The sequence below is a fragment of the Abramis brama genome (genome assembly GCF_963993115.1).
Source record: "Abramis brama genome assembly, chromosome: 14".
Taxonomy (NCBI): Eukaryota; Metazoa; Chordata; class Actinopteri; order Cypriniformes; family Leuciscidae; genus Abramis; species Abramis brama.
This window is the reverse complement of record NC_139976.1, coordinates 11,253,319-11,278,766: the sequence shown is the minus strand read 5'-3', so window position 1 is coordinate 11,278,766 and position 25,448 is coordinate 11,253,319. Positions and strand designations below refer to the sequence as shown.

Below are 25,448 nucleotides of genomic sequence, written 5' to 3'. Positions count from 1 at the left end.
CATTAATTGGATTAAAGAAATACTGTAAAAACACACAAAGAACTGGTTTCTATTTTAACATATTTTAAAATGTAATTTATTCCTGTGATGGCAAAGCTGAATTTTCAGCATCATTACTCCAGTCTTCAGTGTCACATGATCTTTCAGAAATCAGTATGATATGCTGATTTGCTGCTCAAGAAACATTTCTTACCAATGTGAAAATGTGTTTTTGCTGCTTAATATTTTTGTGGAAACCATAATACACTACCATTCAAAAGTTTGCGGTCCAGTAAGTGACTGTATAATGGTTGAAAAAAATCTATTTCAAACAAATGCTGTCAATTGAACTTTCTATTAATCAAAAAATCCACAAAAATATAAATAACAAAAACAGTGCCAAAACAGCATATTATAATCATTAAGTTAAGATAAATGTTTAATTGTTCCTCCCACATTAAAATGTATTAAGTACAATTAAAATGTAATGCAAAAGAATATGACTGAATTTACATTTCTAATTAAAGTATATGCAAAATGCAAAAAGTAAATAGGTTTGTAGATTAAATTTGATATTAAAAGGCGTGTGAGAAAGCCAGGATTAAAATCCAACACTCCATCTCTCAATCTTTAGCCTAAAAAAGACTATTGGAAACTAGTGTTTCCAAGTTTTTAGGTCTGACAAAACTTGTTGTTGTTGTTGTGTGACGTTCATCACAGCAGCTCGGGAATAATGGCATTTTTATGTTTAGTCTATTTTACAATACAAAATGATTACCAACCCAACAAAATGAGAGCTGTCTGCCTGTCAGTCTCAATCATAATGCTGTCAACAACACAAACAGGGTGTCAAAGTAGGAACTTCCATCTCTGTCTCACTGTAGACTGTGTACTTCATAATGCAGAAACTAGGATTCTTCACTACTTTAGCCAAAAATGTCAACTCTTTAACTCCAACAAACATGTTCTAAGATCTGTTCTAACATGTTAAGATCCTTGTCACCCAAATCCTGAATCTTTAGGCATCACTGAAGATTCATCTGACACTAGATATCTGACACCATGACCCTCATGAAACCATAGCTCATTGACAATCGATATGGGACGTTTCTAAATAATATACCAACCTGACACAACAGCATCGAGAATTAATCACTGAATGAGTTGTTTATGTCGTTTTGTGACATGAATGTCTTGCTATAGCTAATTTAACAGCCACTTACCACCGGCTAGCTTAGGTATTCGTCCAACTTTGTTAGTTATTTCCGCGGTGAGGGTGCCAAAGTCCTGCTCGTACGCTTCAAAATCCGAAGACATGTTGTATTTTTGTTTTAAAAAGATTAAAAGATGGATGAACTGTGCTGCGCTACACACTGTTGCTTGCGTCTGCTTCTTATTGACGTCTGCGTCACTTCCGGGTGGTGTCACGGGAATTTGTTCACGATCTCTTCCTGTAAATGGTTCCGTTGTGGTGTCAATCGCGCGTGTACCTGTATTATCTTCCTCGCTGAATTATGTTTTAATTATTTTAAAAACGATTCGATCTCTAACACTGTTACAGGCGTTAAATAGCAAGTTCACTGATTCATTTGCAGCGTGAATGCCGGTTTTTCTTGGACAATGATCGCACAAGGAAATGTCGAGGTATGAGTTCACGATTCATTTTTCATTTTCAAAACAATCTGTTCAGTAATCAAAGATTTAAAAATACATATTGTTGCCGTCATAATGAAACATATCACACATCATCTATGTCTCTATTAGTAACCATGGCCTTTTTCAAAGTATATGTCATTGATTAAGGTCTGATATCTGTTTTTGGCAATAAAGCTAATTTCTACATTTAGACGATCTTTTCTAACGTATATATTTGTCTATATTTTACTGCAATATAATGAATTTAATTGAATGGACTCAGATTGACTCAGATCAGAATCAGATTGACTTTTAACGGGATATTAAGTAATCGATCTCCACCGATTCAGTTTACTCAGTCTGACACTCAGTAACTGGATGAAGTTTCTTCTGGTGTTGGGAAGTTAAAATCTTTTTCGGTAATACAGTGTCATTATTACGTTACATGTAGTAACTATAGTAATAACTTTAAATTATGCGTAATTACATGCAACTAACCCTAAACCAAACCCTTATCTAAACCCTATAGCAGGGATAGGCAACTCCGGTCCTGGAGGGCCACTGTCCTGCAGAGTTTAGCTCCAACCCTAATTAAACACACCTGAACAAGGCAATCAGTGTTTTCAGGATTACTAGATAGATACAGGCAGGTGAGTTTTTATCAGGGCTGAATCTAAACTCTGCAGGACAGTGGCCCTCCAGGACCGGAGTTGCCTATCCCTGCCCTATAGTAAGTAACCCTATATGTAGTTAGTTACTCAAGATATGTATATGTATAATTACAGTATAACAAAGATGCCTTAAAATAAAGCATAACCTCTTTTTCTTTTATTTGTTTGCTTGTTTAACCACAATCTATAGTGAAAAGTCAGAGGCCGTAAGTTTAACCTTAATGATGTAATACAGACAGTATTACAGTAGCATAGAAGCAAAGCTTTGGGTGTGACATGGGAAAACAAGGTGTGAAGCCCTTGAAGCACAATAACTGACATGATGTAACATTAACCATTGTATTCTCTTTATAGTCCTGATTTCTTTTTACAAAAGATTTCAGTGACAAAGTAGGCACAGTGTTGTCATTAAAATGTTGTTTAAGTTGTAGAATATCATAAGCATATTTTAAGATCGATAGATAGATAGATAGATAGATAGACTATCAGATAGATAGATAGATAGATAGATAGATAGATAGATAGATAGATAGATAGATAGATAGATTAGGGTGACCATACGTCCTGTTTAACCAGGACATGTTTGGCCAGGATTTCGAGATCGCCCAAAATGCCCGGGATTCGGCTTTTGCTTTCTACAGTCACCATTCATTATGTTTACATTATTACATTATTTGACACTGACACGTACGTGCCAGCTTTGCAGGTCATGCATTCTGCTTCACACGGATCCCGATTGAGACGAAAACACAGGAATTTTCTTAGCAATGCTAAAACGCACATCAACCGATCACTTGTTTAGCGTTCATGTAAACACTACATTCAGATTCACCAATCGGAATTAATTCAGTCCTACTGAATCAAAAGGTGTGCATGTAAACAAAATGAATGGCGACGATAAAGCAAAAGCCGTATCCCGGATATTTTGGCCGATCTCGAAACCCCGGCTGGACATGTCCTGGAATATGGTCAGTCACCCTAAGATAGATAGATAGATAGATAGATAGATAGATAGATAGATAGACAGGTAGGTAGATAGATAGATAGATAGATAGATAGATAGATAGATAGATAGATAGATAGATAGATAATCAGATAGATAGATAGATAGATAGACAATCAGGTAGATAGATAGATAGATAGATAGATAGATAGATAGATAGATAGACAATCAGGTAGATAGATAGATAGATAGATAGATAGATAGATAGATAGATAGATAGATAGATAGATAGATAGATAGATCGACAGACAGATAGAGATAGATAGATAGATAGATAGACTATCAGATAGATAGATAGATAGATAGATAGATAGATAGATAGATAGATAGATAGATAGATAGATTAGGGTGACCATACGTCCTGTTTAACCAGGACATGTTTGGCCAGGATTTCGAGATCGCCCAAAATGCCCGGGATTCGGCTTTTGCTTTCTACAGTCACCATTCATTATGTTTACATTATTACATTATTTGACACTGACACGTACGTGCCAGCTTTGCAGGTCATGCATTCTGCTTCACACGGATCCCGATCGAGACGAAAACACAGGAATTTTCTTAGCAATGCTAAAACGCACATCAACCGATCACTTGTTTAGCGTTCATGAAAACACTACATTCAGATTCACCAATCGGAATTAATTCAGTCCTACTGAATCAAAAGGTGTGCATGTAAACAAAATGAATGGCGACGATAAAGCAAAAGCCGTATCCCGGATATTTTGGCCGATCTCGAAACCCCGGCTGGACATGTCCTGGAATATGGTCACCCTAAGATAGATAGATAGATAGATAGATAGATAGATAGACAATCAGGTAGATAGATAGAGACAGACAGGTAGGTAGATAGATAGATAGATAGATAGATAGATAGATAGATAGATAGATAGATAGATAGATAGATAGACAATCAGGTAGATAGATAGATAGATAGATAGATAGATAGATAGATAGATAGATAGATAGATAGATAGATAGATAGATAGACAATCAGATAGATAGATAGACAATCAGGTAGATAGATAGGTAGGTAGGTAGGTAGATAGATAGATAGATAGATAGATAGATAGATAGATAGATAGATAGATAGATAGATAGATAGATAGATAGATAGATAGATAGATAGACAATCAGGTAGATAGATAGACAATCAGGTAGATAGATAGGTAGGTAGGTAGGTAGATAGATAGATAGATAGATAGATAGATAGATAGATAGATAGATAGATAGATAGATAGATAGATAGATAGATAGATAGATAGATAGATAGATAGATAGATAGATAGATAGATAGATTTAGTGTAAGGTGAGTCTTCCTCTTCCATAATTAATTTCTTCACCTGCCTTCTCTTCAGATGGATGACTTGGCTTTAGCTCAAGGATAGGGTGATCAGGGGATTAGTACGGAAGGATGCCACACGCTGACCGAGTCTGGAACTCTAGGAAACGGCTGGTGACAGGTGACATAGCCGATCAATGGTTGTTTCGGAGGAGACAGAAAAGATGCCCTTTGACCTCTTTAAATCACTGCAGTAAACCAAGACAGCACGCCTGACTACTTCACAGCTGTTAAATTGAGGACCTTAAAGACACTAAAATCCAACAAAAAAATGAATATTCTGTCTGCTATAATTGTGTTTGAGAACCTCCATGAGGTCAAAAGGCTTTTCCACTGGGGTCCGATCATCGCTCTGACGGTCATTGGCATGTGCTCCACCATGGCCATACTAGACTCCATAATCTGGTACTGGCCTCTGGACACCACTGGAGGCAGCATTAACTTCATCATGCTCATTAACTGGACTGTCCTCATTCTGTACAACTACTTTAATGCCATGTTTGTCGGCCCTGGTTACATTCCTCTGGGGTGGAAACCGGTAAGTCTATTTTGGGGTGTTTTCAGAAGATTACATTTTTTTACTGTCTCTTATGCTCACAAATGCATAATCAAATGTATTTGATTAAAAAATACATAAGTAAACAGTAATATTGTGAAATATTATTACAATTTAAAATAAACTGTTCCTATATTAATATATTTTAAAATGTCAAAATAGCTGAATATTTTGCATCATTACTCCAGTCTTCTTCAGTGTCACATAATACTTCAGAAATCAGTATAATAAGCTAATTTTGGTGCTCAAGAACCATTTCTTATTATTATTATCAATGTTAAAAACGGTTGTGCTACTTAATATTTTTTTGGAAAATTGAATGTGTTCTTGATGATCTTTCATCAAGATGGGGTCTCTCTGACCCCAAACTTTTTAAAGGGTTAGTTCACCCAAAAATGAAAATTCTGTCAGTAATTACTCACCCTCATGTTGTTCCAACCCCGTAAGACTTTCATTCATCTTCAGAACACAAATTAAGATATTTTTGATGAAATCTGAGAACTGTCTCACTTCTTCATAGGCTGCTAGGTAAATTTCATTCTGCCGGCCCAGAAAAGTTAGTAAAGACAACGTTAAAATAGTCCAAGTGACTACAGTGGCTCAACCTTAAGTTTATCAAGCGACGAGAATACTTTTTGTGTGCAAAAAAAACAAAAATAACAACTTTATTCAGCTATTCATTTTCTTAAGTGTGGGCGTCTGATGTGAGTTCACGAGAGCGCCACGACGCATGCGCGAGAACTGAGAAGATGACGCAGATGGGTCTCGATGTAGTGTTTAAAATGGTTCTAAAGTGTGCATTTCCTGGATGTCCGAATGGTGAGAAACCAACGAGAAAATGTAAAAGTGCCTTACCAAAGCCGCAAAATGAATGGCTTACCTTTCACACTTTCCCATCAAATGATTGTGAGCATCATCTTCTCAGTTCTCGCGCATGCGTAGTGGCGCTCTCGTGAACTCGCGGCCCACACAGAAGAAAATGAATAATGAATAAAGTCGTTATTTTTATTTTTTTTGCGCACAAAAAATATTCTCGTCGCTTGATAAACTTAAGGTTGAGCCACTGTCACTTGGACTATTTTAACGATGTCTTTACTAACTTTTCTGGGCCAGCAGAATGAAATTACATAGAAGCCTATGGAGGAGTGAGACAGCTCTCAGATTTCATCAAAAAATCTTAAAGGGATACTCCGCTTTTTTTGGAAATAGGCTCATTTTACAACTCCCCCGGAGTTAAACAGTTGAGTTTTACCGTTTTCGAATCCATTCAGCCGATCTCTGGGTCTGGCGGTACCACTTTTAGCATAGCTTAGCATAGATCATTGAATCGGACCATTAGCATCTCTCTCCAAAAAATGACCAAAGAGTTTCAATATTTTTCCTATTTAAAACTTGACTCTTCTGTAGTTACATCGTGTACAAGACCGACGGAAAATGTAAAGTTGCGATTTTCTAGGCTGATATGGCTAGGAACTATACTCTCATTCCTGCGTAATAATCAAGAAACTTTGCTGCAACTTTTCGCCTGAAAATAGGTCTAATAGGTTAGACAAACTTAGTCCCGGTCACGTTGGAAGTTACGGAGCTGGGGACTATTTTCAGGCGCTGCGTTATATCATTACGCCTGCTGGACTCATGGTACGGCAGCAAAGTTTCTTGATTATTACGCAGGAATGAGAGTATAGTTCCTAGCCATATCAGCCTAGAAAATCGTAACTTTACATTTTCCGTCGGTCTTAGTACACGATGTAACTACAGAAGAGTCAAGTTTTAAATAGGAAAAATATCGAAACTCTTTGGTCATTTTTTTGAGAGAGATGCTAATGGTCCTGTCCGATTCAATGATCTATGCTAAGCTATGCTAAAAGTGGTACCGCCAGACCCGGAGATCGGCTGAATGGATTCGAAAACGGTAAAACTCAACTGTGGAGTTGTAAAATTAGCCTATTTCCCAAAAAAGTGGAGTATCCCTTTAATTTGTGTTCCTAAGATGAACGAAAGTCTTACTGGGTTGGAACAACATGAGGGTGAGTAACTACTGACAGAATTTTCATTTTTGGGTGAACTAACCCTTTAACAATAGTGTATGCAAAGATTTTAAAGCATGTGCTTGTATGATATGGTCTTGTTTTCTGAAGGTTTCTGAAATCAGCATGTCTAATATGACTTATGTTGTTGTCTGTGTTTTCTAACAGGAAAATCAACAAGAAATAATGTACTTACAGTTCTGTAAATTGTGCCAAGGCTATAAAGCCCCAAGGTCACATCACTGTCGCAAGTGTAACAGGTAGATTTGTCAAAAAATACTGACTGGTTTCTTTTAATATGGATGTATTTTAAAGTTGAAGTGTGTCATATGTATTATATGTATTTTAAACCAATGGCTCAATCAATGGTGTGAGTTTGTGGCTTGAGGGACTAATAGTTGTCGAGGGGGGTGTATTTGAGAAACATGTTTAAAAACAATTATTGTTTTTTCATTTTCTTTTTTCTGACATAAATTACATACTTCAGCTTTAAAGGGACAGTTCACCTAAAAATGTAAAGTTCTGTCATCATTTACTCACCCTCATGTTGCATGACTTTCTTCTGTTGTTGTTGTTGTTGGTCCATACAATGAAAGTCAATTGTGTCCAATGTTGTTTGGACCCTAACATTCTCGAAAATATTCATACAGGTTTGGAACATCATGAGGCTGAGTAAATGATGACTGTTTATGTGACTGAAATTTCATTTTTGGGTGAACTATCCCTTGAAAGACTCATTTATGTTGTGCATCTTTGACCAAATGAAATTTGTGCTTTATTCAAATTCATATTTAACATAAAAATGGCTCCTTCCCTCAGGTGTGTGATGAAGATGGATCATCATTGTCCCTGGATCAACAACTGCTGTGGTCAATTGAATCATGCGTACTTCACCAGTTTCCTCTTGCTCGCTCCGCTTGGCTGCATGCATGCCGCACTAATATTTATCATGACTACATACACTCAACTTTATGATCGGGTAAGAGTTTTTTCACATTGTTCTTCTTATTTTTGATGTAATTCATTCTATTAAAAATCAATAGCTGTAGCATGGACACAACAGATGTAAATACATTACCTAGGCTAAGCTAAGATGAGCTTCTGCTGAAATGTTCATACATTTTATGACTAAAGGCCCATTCACACTAAGAACGATAGCCATGAAGATAACTATAACGATAAATATATTAGCGTATATTAGCGTCGTCTGTTGCATTAAATGCTCGGGATCTTTAAAGCAGGATGGATTCTGATTGGTTGTCAGTGTTTTTATGCTTAAATGTCTGGAAAAAAGTAATTCTAACAATATTGTTCCTCTGTGCCATTATTGTTATAGTTGTGGTATAGATTCTGCTATTCTTTTATTTTTTGAACTAGGCTATATCTTAAGCTTTATTGTTATAGTTGTCATTCTCAGTGTGAATGGGCCTTAAAGGAATGGTTAACTTAAATTTTTTAATTCTGTCATCATTTACTCACCCTCAAGTTGATATTTTGAAGATATTTTGAAGATTGTCGTTAACCAGACAGTTGATGGACACCATTGACTTCCATAGTAGGAAAAAAAATACTATAGAAGTCAATGGGGTCCATCAACTGTTTGGTTACCGACATTCTTCAAAATATCTTCCTTTGTGTTCAGCAGAAGAAAGAAATTCATACAGGTTTGAAACAAATTGAGAGTGAGTAAATTTTGACAGAATTGTCATTTTCACTATTCCTTTAAAACTCGGACTGAGTATTTTTTTACATGTGATTGTTGTGGCCCATTTTCTTGGATTTAGATCTCATTTGGTTGGAGCTCAGTGAAGATAGACATGAGCGCTGCTCGGCACATCCACCATCCCATCATGCCTTTCAGCATTGCGGCATTTGCAGCCACTCTTTTTGCACTGGGACTGGCGCTGGGTACCACTATTGCTGTTGGGATGTTGTTTTTTATTCAGGTAGGTAACAATTTTTATGGATATATTGAATGGGCTGCACGTCCTTCCCTCACATTCTTATTTTCTTTCCCACCAAATTAACAAAGGTCTATTTAATCCATGGTTTCCTTGTGAGGATGTTTCTCATATAAGTTCAGTTTGATCAACAGTTTTCTCTTTTTCTTTTAGATGAAGGTGATTCTTCGAAACAAAACCTCAATAGAAGCATGGATTGAGGAGAAAGTAAGCTTGAATATAGAATGCTTATCTGCTAAATGAGGTGAACTAATCCAATATCCCTCGTCTAATCCAACACTCTTTCAGTAGTTCTCTTTTAAAGACTTCCCTGAACTATGAGCGCTTGGTGTCATCAACATCTACTCAATGACAAAGAGGTGCTGATAGTCTTTGACCAGAATCTAGACCGCTGGAAAGCAATATACACTTCTGTTCAATATAGACTACTGGTCTGAATTTTTGACAGCCTGTCACATGATCCTTCAGAAATCGAATATGCTGATTTGGTGCTCAAGAAACATTTTTTATTATTATCAATGTTTAAAAAAGTTGTGCTGCTTAATATTTTTGTGGAAACCATGATACATTTTTTTGAGTAAGGTTCAAAGGAACCACATTTGAAATATTTCAAATTCTTGATTTTTTTCATGCATCTTTGCTGAATAAAAGTATATTTCTTTTAAGAAAAAAAAAAAGAAAGAAAATCTTACAGACCACACTTTTGAACGGTAGTGTAGTTTTTTAAATCATTCAGAGATTGTGTTTAAATAATTGTCTATGTAAATTCATGACTTTCTAAAAACATTCAGGTAATAAAATGTTCAAACAAACTCTTTATTAAAAAATCACCGGACTACTTAAAAAGAACTACATAAAAATTCTGAAATGTACTTGAAATGAAAAATATATGCTGTATTTCTTTAGGTTTTGGGAATATATATATTTGATCCTGTAATTTTTACCTTTTCCCGCAATTTTAATCTCCTTTCATCGTTTTTTCAGTTCACTTAAATTGTCCTGCAGTGTGAGAAATTAATTTAAAAATTAAGATTTTAGATTTAAATTCATAAGGTAATAATAATTACAAAATAATAAAATAAAATAGCCTAATGCTAAACATAGTTTTTAGTTGAGTTTAGCATGTAGCACACAAATATTTCATGTTGACTTCTCAAATGCACATGTAGGAACATTCAAACTGTGTATTAATTGGTTGTTTGTGACTATATGATACCTTATGGAGGTATAGGACATAAGATTAGTAAGTCCATAGTGTTACCACCTCTGAATTCAGCAGGTCCTGTGGGTTTATTACATTAAAGCAAGAATATCTGTGTTCCCAGGCCAAAGACAGAATCCAATACTACCAAACAGGTGAAGAATTCATCTTCCCCTATGACCTGGGCAGCCGATGGGAGAACTTCAAGCAGGTGTTCACATGGTCTGGTACCCCAATGGGAGATGGAATCGAATGGCCTGTGCATGAGAAGTGTAACCAGTATACTCTAACCGTATGTGCTCAACATAATAGATAATTCTTTAGGTATTAATACAATCAAATACAGCACTATAGCTCAGTTTGTAATGATAATTCTGTTTCTTCTTTATTCAGATTGAGCAGCTGAAGCAAAAACATGATAAACGTCAGAGGAGCGTGAGTATTGCCGTAATCACTTTCAAACACAAGAGGGCAGCATTTACTAAAGGACTGACTCAATGATGACTCTGATTTGCAGGTTGAGTACAGAGTGGTGGAGGACTACAATGGAGCTTGTTGCCCTTTGGGAAAGGGACTAAACACTTTCTTTAGGACACCTTGTACAGAGGAACCCAGAATCAAACTCATAAAGGGGGAGACCATCTTTGCTACAAGAGGAACCAAGTGAGCCATCATTTATAGTTATTTTAATGGTCCATATCTTCCAGTGGGGACAGTTGAAATATATATGTTAAAGGGATAGTTCACCCAAAAATTGAATTACTCACCCTCATGTCGTTCCAAACCTGTAAGACTTTCATTCATCTTCGGAACACAAAGGAAGATATTTTTGATGAAATCTGAGAGCTTTCTGTCCCTCCCTAGACAACTAAGCAGCTAACACTTTGATACTTCAAAAAGTTCATAAAGAGATCATAAAACTAATCCATATGAATTGAGTGGATAAGTCCAAATTATCTGAACAGACTCGGTTTCTTTATATAATGAACAGATTTAAAGCTCAAGCATATTCGCTTTGACGTGCGAGAACCAATGAGGTTCACTCTCGTGTGTTACGTAGCAACCAATGAGATTTGTTCTCACGCATCAAGCAGGTTAGGTTGATCTTCTGTTTATGTTTGCTGATTGATGTTTATATGTAAATTAAAAACCTAAATTCAATCTGTTCTTCATATGAAGCGATCGTGTCTCTTCAGAAAATTTGGACTAAACCACTCAATTCAAATGGATTAGCTTTATGATGTCTTTATGAACTTTTTGAAGTGTCAAAGTTGTAGTTGCGTAGCTGTCAACGGAGGGACAGAAAGCTTTCCGATTTCCAAAAATATCTTCATTTGTGTTCGGAAGATGAACGAAAGTCTTACAGGTTTGGAATGGTGTAAGTGTGAGTAATCAATGACAGAACTTTCATTTTTGGGTGAACTAACCCTTTAACTGTTTATCACACATACTATTAGACCAGCATGTTATAATATATTTTCTGGCAGTTTTTAATTACATTTTTATAATATAATATAATATTATTCAGCATGGATGCATTTTATTGATCTAAAGTGACAGTAAAGACATTTGTAATGTAAAAAAAGTATATTTCAAATAAATGTTATTTATCAAAAAATCTTGGAAAATCATGGTTTCCACCAAAATATATAGCAGCATGACTGTTTTCAACTTTGATCGTTTTCTAAATGTTTCTTGAGCAGCAAATCAGCATATTAGATTGATTTCTGAAAGATCATGTGACACTGGAGGCTGCTGAAAATTCAGCTTTGCATCACAGGAATAAATAACATTTTACAATATATTTTAAATTGAGAAAAAAATCACAATACTTAAAATTCACAACACTTAACATACATTTGTCGCAGTTTTTATTAATCTTTGTTAACGTAGTTAATAACAATGCAGCTGTTCATTATTAGTTTGTGTAAACTTGGGTCCATTAAATAATATTAACAGATTTGGCATTTGATTTTAATAATTTATTAGTAAATGTTGGGATTAACATGAACTAAAGATTAATAAATGCTTTAGAAGTATTTTTCATTGTTAGTTCATGTTAACTAAAGTAGTTAACAAATGAATCCTTTTTGTAAAGTGTTATTGAGACTTTTTACAAAAACATTCACAAACTGTACAGTATATTGATAGATATGCTGTTTTTAATCAACAGGTGGTGGATGTATGGGGACAAAGTTCTGAATGAGGAACAGGCTAAAGGTAAATTTTCAAAATGTTTCCAAAATTTTGTTACATGATCAGTAATTAAATGTGATTCATAAGTTTCATGTGTGAAATGACATCTCTCCCTGTAGCTGGAGATCGCATTAGAGGGTGGTTTCCGCGCCGATGTGTCGAGAAGTGTCTCTATGACTCGGCGAATAATTTGACAAGTGAAGAAAAGAAAGAGCAATGATACATAATTGTTCATTTCGCTGCTCGCTTTGGACCTAATATTAGGGCCTAAACCCTGCTGAGATGCAAATATCTTTCTGATTCTTTTGTAAAGCTGTTCAATGTCACCAGCGCTAAGTGTTGAAGCAAATTAATACTGAGACCCCAAAGTTTTTAACTCGTGTAACTTAACATTTCATTTCAAAAGAACAGCTGAGAAAGAAATGAGAAAGAAATGAGAGTTGTTTTTTTATGGAATTGGGGCATATGGCAGCATTTTCTTTAAAGGGGGTTATTAAGATGTTTACTTGAGACTTATTTCTTCTTGCCTTTCTCTTTCGCTTGCTCTTGTACGTTGATGCTCGCACTGATTATGCAAAGCCTTTTTTCCAGCTGTAACAAGGTCTCTGTCATGCAAATTATCCAAGTTGTTTATATAGTTAAAATAATTTTATTTTTATTTTTGATGGCTTTTTTTGTATGTCAACCTCGCTGCAGTTTTCAGAAACAAATAAACAACCATGATCTGTACAATAATTTCTTCATTTTATTTCCTTCGTATTTTTAATGGAAAACAACAACAAAATTAGTTTCTACTCCACAAAGCACCTATATGTAAAAATAATTGTTTGTTTGTTTCATTGACATATATTAATGTTTTCACATTTTCTACATTGGTAAAAAATAAATTAACATTCTTTGATATTCATTAAATCTTGTAAAGCTGTTTGTACATTTGTTTTATAATAATATATCCAGACAAAGCATGTATTTCTTTTTGACAGACAATGAAAGTATCACGAGCACATATTATAGAGAAGGTTGATGCAGTGCAATGCTAATAAAATATTTGAATCTTTGAGCAAGTATAAAAACATAACACAAACAGCACTCATAAATATGTGAACCCGAGTTACACCGCAGGATATCCCCAGCTTTTTTTAGTGCATGTTAGCATAAAGACTCTCAATCTGAACTTTGAAGAATTTAATGAGATCTGCCCGTTTGGCTTTCAGTGTTGGAGTGAGAAGACCGTTTTCTATAGTGAACATGTCGGGATGCAGGTACAGGTCTTTTACCTTGAAGAAAAGAGAACAAACCTATATTAGCCATGTGGTTTTCTTTTAATTTAATGGGGAAAAATGCATAAAAAGACATTCCACAGTCTATTTTCTACGATAATTTTATGCTATATCCATGTACTGCATATGGCCTATATACATAAAAGTGTCTTAACATTGATAGTTGCTAATAATAGCCTAATGAATCATAAAAGTGCTTACTTGTTCAAAAGACTTCAGCCCAGCTCCACGTCCCAGCTTGTTGAGGTCAGAGATGATTGCTTTCTTGAGTTCCTATAAAAAGATGAAATGTATTGCTGTATGTACATGTTTAAACATATAATGTAAATATTTTGGAAGTGTTGCACAAGTAAGCTAGCAAAAGGTTTTCATTTTCAAAAGGTAAAGTATGTAACTTCACAAAGCATACCTGGTTTTTACATAGCTCCTCTAGTGAACCTTTCACTCCCAGTTTTTCTGCAAAACCTGGCAATATTTCAGGGTCTGGCACCACTATGGCCACCAAAGAGGACTGGACACATTAAATTAATGATATTAGGCTACATAATACAAAAAAATTAAAGACCAGCCATTTTTATCATCAGAAAAAGCAAGGAATTGATATTAATGTTACCTGTAAACTGTCACCATGCACAAACACTTGGGCGACTGGAGCACTGCGAATGTAAACGTTTTCAATTTTTTCCGGTGCAATGTATTCGCCTTGGGCCAGTTTGAAGATATTCTTCTTCCTGTCAATTATCTTCAGCACTCCACTCTGGTAAGGTGAACACAAAAAAAATAAGTTCCACATTAAAATGACATCTTTTTACTCTTTCTTACAAACACACTACCATTCAAAGGTTAGGAATCAGTAAGATTTCTTAAGGTTTTTGAAAGAAGTCTCTTATTCTCAACAAGCCTGCATTTATTTGATTAAAAAAAAAAAAAAAAGTAATATTGTGAAATATTAATACAATTTAAAATAACTTACTTCAGTATTCAGTCACATTAACCCTTCAGAAATCATTCTAATGTGCTGATTTAGTGCACAAAAACATTTCTTATTATTATCATCAATGTTGAAAACAGTTGTGTTGCTTAATGTTTTGTGGAAACTGTTACATTTTTCATGGATTATTTTATAAGAAGAATGTTTAAACAAACAACATTAATTTGAAATTGAAATCTTTTGTAACATTATGAATTTCTTCACTGTCACTTCTGATCAATTTAATGCATAATTGCTGAATAAAATTGCTTACTTAAGATTAAGACTCTTAAGCCTTTACATATTAGATATGTTAACCTGACTAATGAAGTAGAGGGACTAGTGGTCATAAGGGCTATTTGATAGCATGAAGCTAAAGATTACGTACATATTGTATTCAGCTTTGCATTTTGTGATTTTGGCTACCTGCTGATATCATAACATAATAGGTCTATACATTCCCGTCCTTAAGTTGCATTATTTAAAGGGGTCATGACATGAGAAATCAAATTTGCCTTGATCTTTTAGCACATAAGAGGTCTTTGTACCATTAAAACATTCTGCAAGTTTCATAGCTTAAAATGTCCTCCTCATTATAAACAAAGCATTTAATTGAGCTCTTCAAGGAACATATTAAAATAATTTTAAAAATCCATGTCATGACCCCCTTAAGAAAGAGAATCCTAAAAAGTAACAATATAAAAGATAAATATAGCTGCAAGCAGCAATTATCGGGGCCAAGCAGAATAAGACGACAAGACGTGTCAGACCAACTGCAACAATGAGCAATTAAAAACATTTAAAGAGGATTTTAGTCGAAATGGCTGAAAAATCTGATAAACAGTAATACAAAATATGATTTAATTGTTTATCACTTTCGACCAATAGTTGGCGCAGTTAAAAAACTGATGTGATGTGGTCAGAGTGAAGTGACAATGACATACAAAGTTTGGTGTCAATATGTCAAGGCATTGCAGAGATAAAGCCTAAATAGTGCTTTTGGCATCATGCCTCAACTTTGCTGCTGCGCTATACGAACACAGTTTTGTCTATCGACACGAAATCCACAACTTTTAGTCGGCACGGTCTGGAGATGATACGATTCGATTTTGGTGAAAATCGGACAAACACTCTAGGAGGAGTTCGAAAAAGTAGGTTTTGAATGAAAATCAAGATGGCGGACAGAAAGTTCGGCCAAATAAGGTAAACTTGGTATCTATGTTCTCGGCTTGACCCAAGGAATCTATTAAGACCAGTGGCATTTCAATAGCCAGATTTATTCAAAAGTTATTAGCCTTTTTGGAAACATTGTATAACTTTTGACCACTAGGTGGCGCTGTCTCGAAATATTTTGGGTACCTTCAGGGGATGGTGCTGATGGCACATTCTGAGTTTCATAATATTACACCAATGCATTTGTTAAGTATAGCATTTTATTTCACAAAACTGTATTGAAGTCAATGGGAATTTCATGTTTTGTTCTATTATAGCGCCACCAAGAGGCTCAGTCCGACCATTTTTTTTATGTGTCCTCAGAGTGAGCCCATACATGTGTGTGTCAATTTTGGTGAAAATATCTCAATTTGCTTCAGAGTTATAGACATTTATGTGAAAAAACACGTAAAAAATGACTGACACATGACTTTGATTGGATTTTACTACCCCTTACTATCAATATTTTCGCATTTGGGCAATGATGTTTAACAATCGACCTATGTTTCCAAACTTCTGACGGTGGTTTCGTCTCTATCAGAGTAGCGGTTTCGAAGATATAGCAAAATGTTTTTTAAGCGCTAAATCACAACGCTACACAAACCGTAAGGCGAAACCTAGCATGTTTGGTATCGTAGGATTCGGCAAGGATTCAGGAGTCTAATTAGATGAGTCTCGTGAAAATAAGTCGACCACACCCAAAGTTATAAGCATTTGGGGGGAAAAAATCACCACTAGGTGGCGCTGTTTCGAAACTTCTCACGCTCCTTCAGGACATTGTGCTGATGACCCATACCAAGTTGCGTAACAATCCGTTAATGCGTTCTTAAAATACAGCATTTTAGCACAAAATTCAAAATGGCTTATGATTTTTGGACAAACTGTTCAGAAGTTATAAATGCAGCATGTAGCCTCAGGTCATGCTTGTGATGAGATGTACCAAGATTGGTCTGAATCCGATAAAGCGTTGCGGAGATACAGCCTTACGTCTGTTTTCGCAAGCGCTACGTAAAATTTGTTCGTGGGTTTATCGAAAACGGTTAACCAAATCAAATTTAATTCCATAACTTTTTGTCAGCATGGTCTGTAGATGATCTGGTTAAATTTTCATGCAAATCGGACAAACCGTCTAGGACGAGTTCGAAAAAGTAGGTTTTTATGAAAATTCAAAATAGCTGCCATATTTTTATGACGGAAAATGACGTCATAGGGTGCAATCGAATCACCATGAGATTTTTGTTGATTGGCCTTACGGTTCAAAAGTTCAAAAATATTAGTGGACAGGTGGACAGGTGGTGGCGCTAGAGGGAATGATTTAGACACACCAAAATTGGTGTATTTAATGTTGGGACTGTCCTCTATCAGAATGTCAAACCAAAACAACTTTCCCGCAATGGGTTCTATGGGCTGCCATAGACTCCCAGAGCGGAAACGGAAGAATAATAATAATAAGAACGGGAACAGATACAATAGGTGCCTCCGCACCTTCGGTGCTTGGCCCCTAAATATCATCATATCTCCTTCTAAAAGAGGGATCTCACGGGCAGCCATTTGCCGATATCTCCAGTGTGCAGCCATCCATCGCTGTCCAAAGCCTCTGCTGTCTTTTCTGGGTCATTGAGATATCCGAGGAACACATTCTTCCCTTTGACGCAAACCTGAAACGAAATACCAAAGCTATGAGAGGTTTTAATTACATATTGGTTTATGATTTATAAAATGGTGTTCCATTACCTCTCCTTCACCGTTGGATGTGAAGTAATTCATTTCCTCAACGTCAACCAGTTTGACAATATTACATGGAATAGGAACTCCAACATGCCCTGAAATCAATCGTATGAAATCGAAATCAGTGCTCAAGGATGTTTGATGAAAAAAATAAAATAAATCAGTCACAGGAACCCACCAGTATTCCAATCTCCTGGTACGGTGAAAGAGCAGGCCGCAGTGCATTCAGTCTGGCCGTATGCCTCAAATATCTGGAAGCAGGCCAGGAATAAAGGGGTCAGAACTGGGTCACTGTGACACCAGATCAATACACACATACACCCTTCTTTGACAGTGCCCATGTTTGGTACGTACAAGGTAAAGCACAACTGCATCATATTCTCTTTTATTACCATAGAGAATTCAAGCTAAAACAGAAGTCATATATTCATTTGCTTTTGGTGTCATACTCTCATTTCTTCCTTTCTTACCTGGCACCCGAGGCTTGCCCGAAGAAAAGTGAGAACAGATGGAGAAATGGGAGCGGCCCCCGTCACCATCACCCTCACGCGGCCCCCTAGAGACTCCTGCAGAAAATATGTCAGAGGTTTTCAGAACCATTCCTCACAGGAGCACCACTCTTCCTCAATACATTCAAAAACCCTCCCAACTAGTCTGTGGGGATACCTGCACTTTGTGAAAGATGAGTTTGTCCCATATGCTGTCATTCCTGATAATGCCCTGCTTGACCTCTGCACATTTCCTCTCAATGGCAAAGTTCAGAAGCCATTTCTTAAATGGAGTCTTGGCCTCACTCTGAACCTGAGAAGGCAGCAGAAAGTGAACAATGAAAGACTTTTAGAGAATTTTATTAAAAAGCATATACCCCAAACTTTTAAGTGTTAAACCTTGGTGGGTAACGCATCCAACATGTTTGCGCTACGTAGGTTAATGAAACCTCAAATTGTGTGACAGTAAAAACTATCTCTTTAATATAAGTGTGAGTTTAAGACAATGCAATAAATGATAAGCAACAGAACATTTTGTTGATTGGCTGGTTTATTTTACTGCTGTGTCCACACACTTCTTTTATTAGTCCATAATCTGAGTACTGCAAGGTTTGACCTTAAATTATAATAAATGAGACATCAGCATTTAGTAACACATACATATATTTAGTTAGTTATTCAATACCTTAAATTAGAATAAAAAGAAGTTAATATTGAATAACATTTTAGACTAAATATGCTCAATTACTATTTCAGCACTTTCAACCAAAATACTTTCTTTTTTTTTAAGTCACAGCAGAATCAACCGTCAAGCATCTCAGAGCAACGTATGTAGTGGTGTCTCGTCCCTGAATAAATTATTATTTTTGAATGAATTGGATAAAGAATCTCACTCATAAAGAATATAATAGTTTCATTCCTGGATTAATCAGTGTTTTCAATGATAAAGTTACTTTTCACCATCTACTGGTATAATGTAACCTGCAAAAAGAGCCACTAAAAAAACTCTTGTCTAAGTCTTATCTTCATCATTACATACACACGATTGAGTGTATGGATTGGGGCCCATCTATAAAACATTATACCAGGCCATGTAAATTTGGCAATGTAGCTTTATGTAGCTTCAAACCTTGTCATAAACACGATTCAGAAGACGTGGAACCACTGGGAATACAGTGGGCTGCAGAGCTTTCATGTCGTCTGGTAGAAGTCTGATATCACCTTGGAAAAACCCAACTCTTCCCCCTACACTGTACAGCACTGTCTGATACACATAGACAAGAACAAGCAAGCATAACTTCAGTGTTCTTCTTCTGCAAAAGAAATCCATCTATGTGATTTATAAAAGATTCTAGTACATGACATAGAAAATGTGAAAGTTCTTCAACAATGCTTCATCAAAGATGACTGTCAGAGTCAGATATGAAAGATCGGCTTACCTGTACAACTCTTTCAAACATGTGCGCCAGCGGCAAAAACGAGATGGACACGTCGGATGGAACGGGAACAAAAACGCTCTGAAGAAACATGGGTATGGCATCCAACATTAAAAATCTACACTCCCATAAAGACTAAAAATCATGTAGCCACCACTGTATACAGCACCTCAAAGGTCCTAACCACGCCGGCTGCATCTGATACCACATTTTCATGGGTCAGCATGGCTCCCTTTGGATCCCCTGAAGCAGAGAATGCATAATTAAAGCTCATACACATAGAACTCACCACAATATTTACTAGTGGTGGAACAACACTGACTTCACAGACATAAATGTGGCCTGTTGTGTTTTGTGGTCATGAAGAAGAATAGAAGTGATTGCATCACACTTACCTGTGGTTCCACTGGTAAAGCAAATTATACTTAGGTCTTCTGGCTTTGGTGGCTTGAAAAAAAATTCAAAGCACACTGAGTTTGTCAAATACATTAATAAATACTATTTACTAAGTTCATAATTAACCCATTACTCACAACAGGCCTGCAATGGTTGTTCTTTCCCAAGGCCTAAAAAAGCACAAATGGTTTTAAAAATATATTGTGTTCTGGGACATTGAAAGATAGCAGAGCCTTTAATATTTTGTTTTATTGTTTTATTATTTATACTGATCAGAGAGCGCTGTCAGTGTACCTCTACATCTTTCAGAGACAGGATGTCCACACCACTCTTAGAGCCTCTATCAATCAATGCGGCATCATAGGGGTCCAAGAGGATGATGGTTTTCAAAACATCTGTGAGGTTTTTCTCACAGTTTTCTAGCAGCGTTTCTGCTTTATCCTGCTTATCGCATATCACTGTGGATATCTTTGCTGCAGAGAGAAAGAGATTACTTATCAAGGTCCAATGTAGCACACAATTACTGTGGCATTAAATACAAAACAATACCTGAAATTAAACATGTTAAATGAGGAAGTTATAGGTATAAAGGTAAAGATATTACACTACCGTTCAAAAGTTTGGGTTCAGTAAGTTCAGATGTTGTTAAGAAATTAATACTTTTGTTCAGCAAAGATGGATTTATTTGATCAAAAGTGACAGGAAATTAATCTATAATGTTACAAAAAGATTTGCTCTTCTTTTGTTTTCAACACTGATAATGCTGAAATGTTTCTTGAGCGCAAAATCAGGATATTAGAATGATTTCAGAAGGATCATGTGACACTGAAGGCTGCTGAAAATCTTTGCCATCACAGGAATAAATATATTAAAACAAAAATACATGATATTACTGTCACGTGTGGATGCAATAATCGCATGACAATGAAGTATAAACTAGGGCTGTCAAAAGATTAATCGCGATTAATCACATCCAAAATAAAAGTTTGTGTTTAAATAATATATGTGTGTGTACTGTGTATAATTATTTTGTATATATAAATATACACACATGCATGTATATATTTAAGAAATATTTGCATACATATACTGTATATATTTATATATAATTTATATTATATATAAATATAATTTTTTTATATATAATTAACAATTGTATTTCTAGATACAAATTTAATTATACACAGTACACTCACATATATTATTTAAACACAAACTTTTATTTTGGATGTGATTAATCGCGATTAATCTTTTGACAGCCCTAGTATAAACAAAAGCAGTCTTTGATAAATGCAACTAGGAACACGGAGGAGAATACAAGGTATCAAAATCATAGAAAATACAACCATATAAAAACATAGACGACACTGAACAAAGAGCTCGGAGAATACACAGGTTTAGATAATCAACATAACATGAAACAGGTGCGTAACTTAATCAGTAACCATGGGAACACAGGAAAACAGTAACAGAACAAAACCAAACCAAGGTGTGTACATGACAATGATGTACTGAAAACTGATTTTTTTTCACGTACAGACAACAACGTTGTTAAAACGATCCCCATTCAAACGGATCAGTTGAAATGACTAAAACCGCTGTATTATCCATGCCAGGCCAGTAGTTGGCGACAAATTAGCATTTTTGTTGTTTACACAGAGAAGATAATGGTCTCATTTTCAAAAACTTGCACTTTAAAACCTGTTTTCAAAAGTTCGCGTTTTCAGGCCCCCAAACTGCCGTTGTTGTGTAAATTAATGGCAAAAATGCATAAAAAGTTTTCCATTTTTTGTTGAAAATGGTGTTGTGTAAACGGCCCATAAACACAGATAAACTGAACATAACTAAAATATAATTCTGACAATTACTGATTTTATTGTACTTTTAATCAAATTAATGCAACCTTGGTGAGCATAAGAGACTTCATACCCACCTCAAATTGTGGAACGGTACTGTATTTGTAGCAACACTATAGCAATATTCTTATTTAATGATAAATTTAAGGATAACAATTGTAATTTGCAACTGGCACCAAACAGAACGACAAAGGTTTTCAAGCAGGTTTCCCCCAAACTGTTGACATGTTGATATTGTCACGTTGTCAGATTATTGAAACAAACACAGCAAAGTTATAATCGCTCTGCTCCACAGTGCCACAGAATTTTCAAGAAATCAACCTACAAAACGCTTACATTTGTCTCTGCTTATGAAACTTTCTATTTCATTAGAGAAATAGAAAACAAGTTATATAATTATGTAAAGGTAAACAAAGCAGCTTGAACTCTGGGTAGAAAAAGCAAGGTCACTAAGTTCATTAAAAAAAGTCTTCTTCTGAAAGATTAGAAATCAGCGGTTCAGCAGGTGTGATCCTTAAAGCTGCTTTGACCAACACCTCTAATGAAGCCTGCAAGCAAGCAGGCTTAAGTACCTCTATTAATGATGAACACAAGAGCCTCAGGTCCCAAGGTGTCGTAAAGAGGCACTGCCACCATGGAATAGGTATAGCAGGCCAGCTCTGAGATAATCCACTGAAAAGAAAGAGGGAAGAGAGGTTAGTATATGTACAGTACACTGGGAGTGTCACTAGTGCATTAGCATATACAGTGTATAGCCTTGTTTTACTGACTGTTATTTTGCCACGTTTTATGTTGTTTATTGCATAAATGAAAATAAACAAACCTTATCTTATGCAGTTTTACCTTTTAGTTGAATTTATCTTGTTTTAAGAGGGTTAGATATTTTTTAAGTGAAAATAAGACAATAATACTGATGTCTTGCAGTATGATATATTGCAAATTTTGATTGATATTTAGACTCATTATGTCACCTCTGGCCGGTTCTGGGCGAAGATGCCAATAAATGATTCTTGTGATGGCTTTTGGCCACGGTGGAGAAGTCCAGACCCCAAGAACTCAGCTCTGTCTGAAACCTGAGACAATCAGAGGCAAGGATTGGAACAAAGACCTGAGTTGTCCTCCCTCGTTAATTGTGAGCAAATAGATTCTGTTTGTGGCTGGTACAAATACCTGTTTGTATTTAAGCCACTGATAAGGTTGCCCCTTCTTTCTGTACCCCAAGCATGGTCCATTTCCTACATGGTAAAGATGAAATGTCACACAGGCCATGTTAACAGAACACAGATCATGTTAAAGTGAGTGGATGTCCGATTAGATGCACCAGGGATGTGAACTATAACATGTATAGCTATCTTGAACGTAGCACTTAATTTCATTTCTAAAGAAAGAATATCAATATTCTGTGATGCTGTAAATTTTTACCCTAATGACCTCTTACCTGAGACACGTAGTCCTCTTTGAAAAACCTCATATAGAGTTTTGGCATCCTCATACAAGAACGAGATCAAGTTGTCATCTTTCAAAAGTGCTGTTTTTCTAGCACCATTCTATAAATAAAAATTGGCAGATATCAAACCATTGAAACGCTACTATAAAAGACATATAGGATGTGCTTATACGACAACGATGTACTAAAAACAGACGACAACGTTGTCAAAATGATCCCCCTTCACACTGATCTGTGAAAATGACTAAAAAGGCTGCATTATGCATGCCAGGCCAGTAGTAGGCGATGTCACTTTGTCAAGAAACACCCCGCGAACACATAATACACATACATGAACATGTAATAGGCATGTGCATGACGTCCCTGTTTTCACAAATGCACATTTTTGTTGTTTACATGGAGACAGTAAAGCCGTCATTTCAAAACATTGGACTTTGAAACCGTTTTCAAAAGCTTCCGGTTTCAGGTCGACTGAGTTCCTGGGCTCTGATAGGCCCATCCAGGGTGAGTGTTGCTTATCCTACAGTCCTTAAGAGATAACACTCAAATTTCCAATTCCAAACCCAACAATATTGCTTCAAAACTGCATATTAACGTTCAACTGACAAATGAATGCACTCACCGCTACGCCCACAGTCTGCTGGTTGAGGTCTATAGGTGGCTGCAGTGGTTTCGGCCTGGTGTTGAGATGGACCAGGGCTACAGCTGCGAGGCTGAACAGAAACACCAGTCCTGAAGTGGACAGCGGGGTAAAAAGGAACTCCAACAAGAACTGCATAATGTACTGGGTCTGTTGGAGCAGCTGAAAAAAATACAACAGTTTTGAAAATGATCTATGGAGGAATAATATGGAGGGGCTGTTTCACACATAACACATAATTTACTTCTATGTGATCATATTTACAGTAGTGGAATTTACAGGAAATTCAAGGTCCCTGTTATCACATTAGCATTGTTTTGATGCTGTGCTGATTAGAAGATATTGATGAAGGCAAATCTGTTTGTTCAAAGGTTGAAGAGCACGGTACAGTCCAATTGACAAAACTACTAAAGTGTCTGGCTGTTAAAGAAAATTATGACAAATGCTTTTTTTGAAAAGCAGTGGAATTCCTTCTTAACATCCCCCAGGTGCTGTTTCTCTAGTATTCGACATGGCCTCCAGTATTACACACATGGCTATTATAATAATGCTATTAATGGATTTAGTACATTATCTACCTAGCCATGCATTTATGGAGGCCAAAGTCTAGCAATGGTTATATAATCGTTTCCAGTCTCAAGAGCATCAACTATCCTTTGTAAAAGGTACAAAGAAATTTTATTTTATAGATATATCCACCCTTCTTATTAAGAGTATGCTCTGAGATTGCAACAATCAAAGTCTGGTTTTGGTTTTTGAGCATGGCCCGTAAACTCAAACCTATGTTAAGAGTCATTTTATTCATCAGAACTCTGACTCAAATCACCTCTGCATTTTCCTCTATGGTTACAAAACCTACTTATATGTTAAATATAAAAACATCCCTATTAGTTTTAAACATGCATTACAATAAATGCACATTTATATCAGTACACCAAAAACAAAAACATGTTATAATATGTTTACACGTATTGGTATATGGATATAAAATTCAACAAATAAAGACGGAAGCTCAGGCTTTTTAGAAGCAAGTACCTGGGCAACCTGCAGGAGTCCGGTGTGTCCGTCAGGTGATGGAACTGGAGGAAAAAGTCCTGAGAGACAGTCCCTTGCACAGGTTTGCTAAAGCTACAAGAAGACTGAGGAGAAAGGCATGGTCTCAGGTCCAATAAAACAAGCGCATGTGTGACCTTTGAACCAATTGCTGCTATCTGTTCCCTGATAATAGGCTACAAATGACTGAACAAAAACAGAATCGTGGCTATACAATAAAATCCTGTGAAGAAAATGTGCGTTGCACAAGATTCACAATGTCTGCATGCTGAGAAGCACATGCAAATATGAAACTACACAGTGCTAGAATGAAAGGTGGACTATGACATTTGCCTTTGCTGGTCAGTGTGACATTGAATTGCATGCAGTGGAAA

General features: G+C 36.0%; 3 protein-coding genes across 8 annotated transcripts in view; 1 reads left to right on the top strand and 2 right to left on the bottom strand.

Annotated features, from left to right (window-relative positions):
- Positions 1–1,402, bottom strand: part of vti1a (vesicle transport through interaction with t-SNAREs 1A) — a 139,482-nt gene extending 138,080 nt beyond the window's left edge. For 3 of the 6 annotated variants that reach the window (XR_014609068.1, XM_084135895.1, XM_084135898.1), the window contains exon 1: positions 1,203–1,400. Coding sequence is in view for 4 of the 6 variants with exons in the window: in XM_084135895.1 (XP_083992021.1) it covers positions 1,203–1,296 (94 nt within the window). In the remaining 2 variants the exon portion in view is untranslated. Of the gene's footprint in view, positions 1–1,202 lie in introns of all 6 variants that reach the window. The other 3 variants (XR_014609067.1, XM_084135897.1, XM_084135896.1) reach the window with 3 other exon arrangements.
- On the top strand, positions 1,400–13,303 carry zdhhc6 (zDHHC palmitoyltransferase 6). Its single transcript, XM_084135894.1, has 11 exons — positions 1,400–1,623; positions 4,644–5,165; positions 7,379–7,470; positions 8,030–8,189; positions 8,995–9,156; positions 9,325–9,378; positions 10,497–10,664; positions 10,766–10,807; positions 10,890–11,035; positions 12,546–12,592; positions 12,688–13,303. Exons 2-11 carry the CDS (start codon positions 4,899–4,901, stop codon positions 12,786–12,788), a joined length of 1,239 nt encoding a protein of 412 aa, XP_083992020.1. The 5' UTR covers positions 1,400–1,623; positions 4,644–4,898; the 3' UTR covers positions 12,789–13,303.
- On the bottom strand, positions 13,009–25,107 carry acsl5 (acyl-CoA synthetase long chain family member 5). Its single transcript, XM_084135893.1, has 21 exons — positions 25,057–25,107; positions 24,004–24,183; positions 23,373–23,481; positions 23,105–23,169; positions 22,906–23,007; positions 22,507–22,606; positions 20,373–20,551; positions 20,216–20,248; positions 20,078–20,129; positions 19,852–19,925; positions 19,686–19,763; positions 19,376–19,510; positions 18,425–18,559; positions 18,229–18,324; positions 17,937–18,009; positions 17,765–17,853; positions 17,572–17,688; positions 14,462–14,605; positions 14,258–14,359; positions 14,050–14,121; positions 13,009–13,845 (listed from the first exon to the last, which is right to left on the bottom strand). The coding sequence occupies exons 2-21, from the start codon at positions 24,157–24,159 to the stop codon at positions 13,708–13,710; spliced, it is 2,049 nt and encodes a 682-aa protein (XP_083992019.1). The 5' UTR covers positions 24,160–24,183; positions 25,057–25,107; the 3' UTR covers positions 13,009–13,707.
- Between the last annotated feature and the right edge of the window lie 341 nt (positions 25,108–25,448).

Bases quoted from the DNA above. Each gene is read 5' to 3' on its own strand.
- zdhhc6 (XM_084135894.1), top strand. From the start codon at position 4,899: ATGAATATTCTGTCTGCTATAATTGTGTTTGAGAACCTCCATGAGGTC. The intron at 5,166-7,378 runs GTAAGTCTATTT...GTTTTCTAACAG, and splicing joins TTCCTCTGGGGTGGAAACCG to GAAAATCAACAAGAAATAAT. The intron at 9,157-9,324 runs GTAGGTAACAAT...TTTTTCTTTTAG, and splicing joins GGATGTTGTTTTTTATTCAG to ATGAAGGTGATTCTTCGAAA.
- acsl5 (XM_084135893.1), bottom strand. From the start codon at position 24,159: ATGCAGTTCTTGTTGGAGTTCCTTTTTACCCCGCTGTCCACTTCAGGA. The intron at 19,511-19,685 runs GTAAGCCGATCT...TATGTGTATCAG, and splicing joins TGTTTGAAAGAGTTGTACAG to ACAGTGCTGTACAGTGTAGG. The intron at 14,606-17,571 runs GTGAGATCCCTC...TCACCTTACCAG, and splicing joins ATATCGGCAAATGGCTGCCC to AGTGGAGTGCTGAAGATAAT.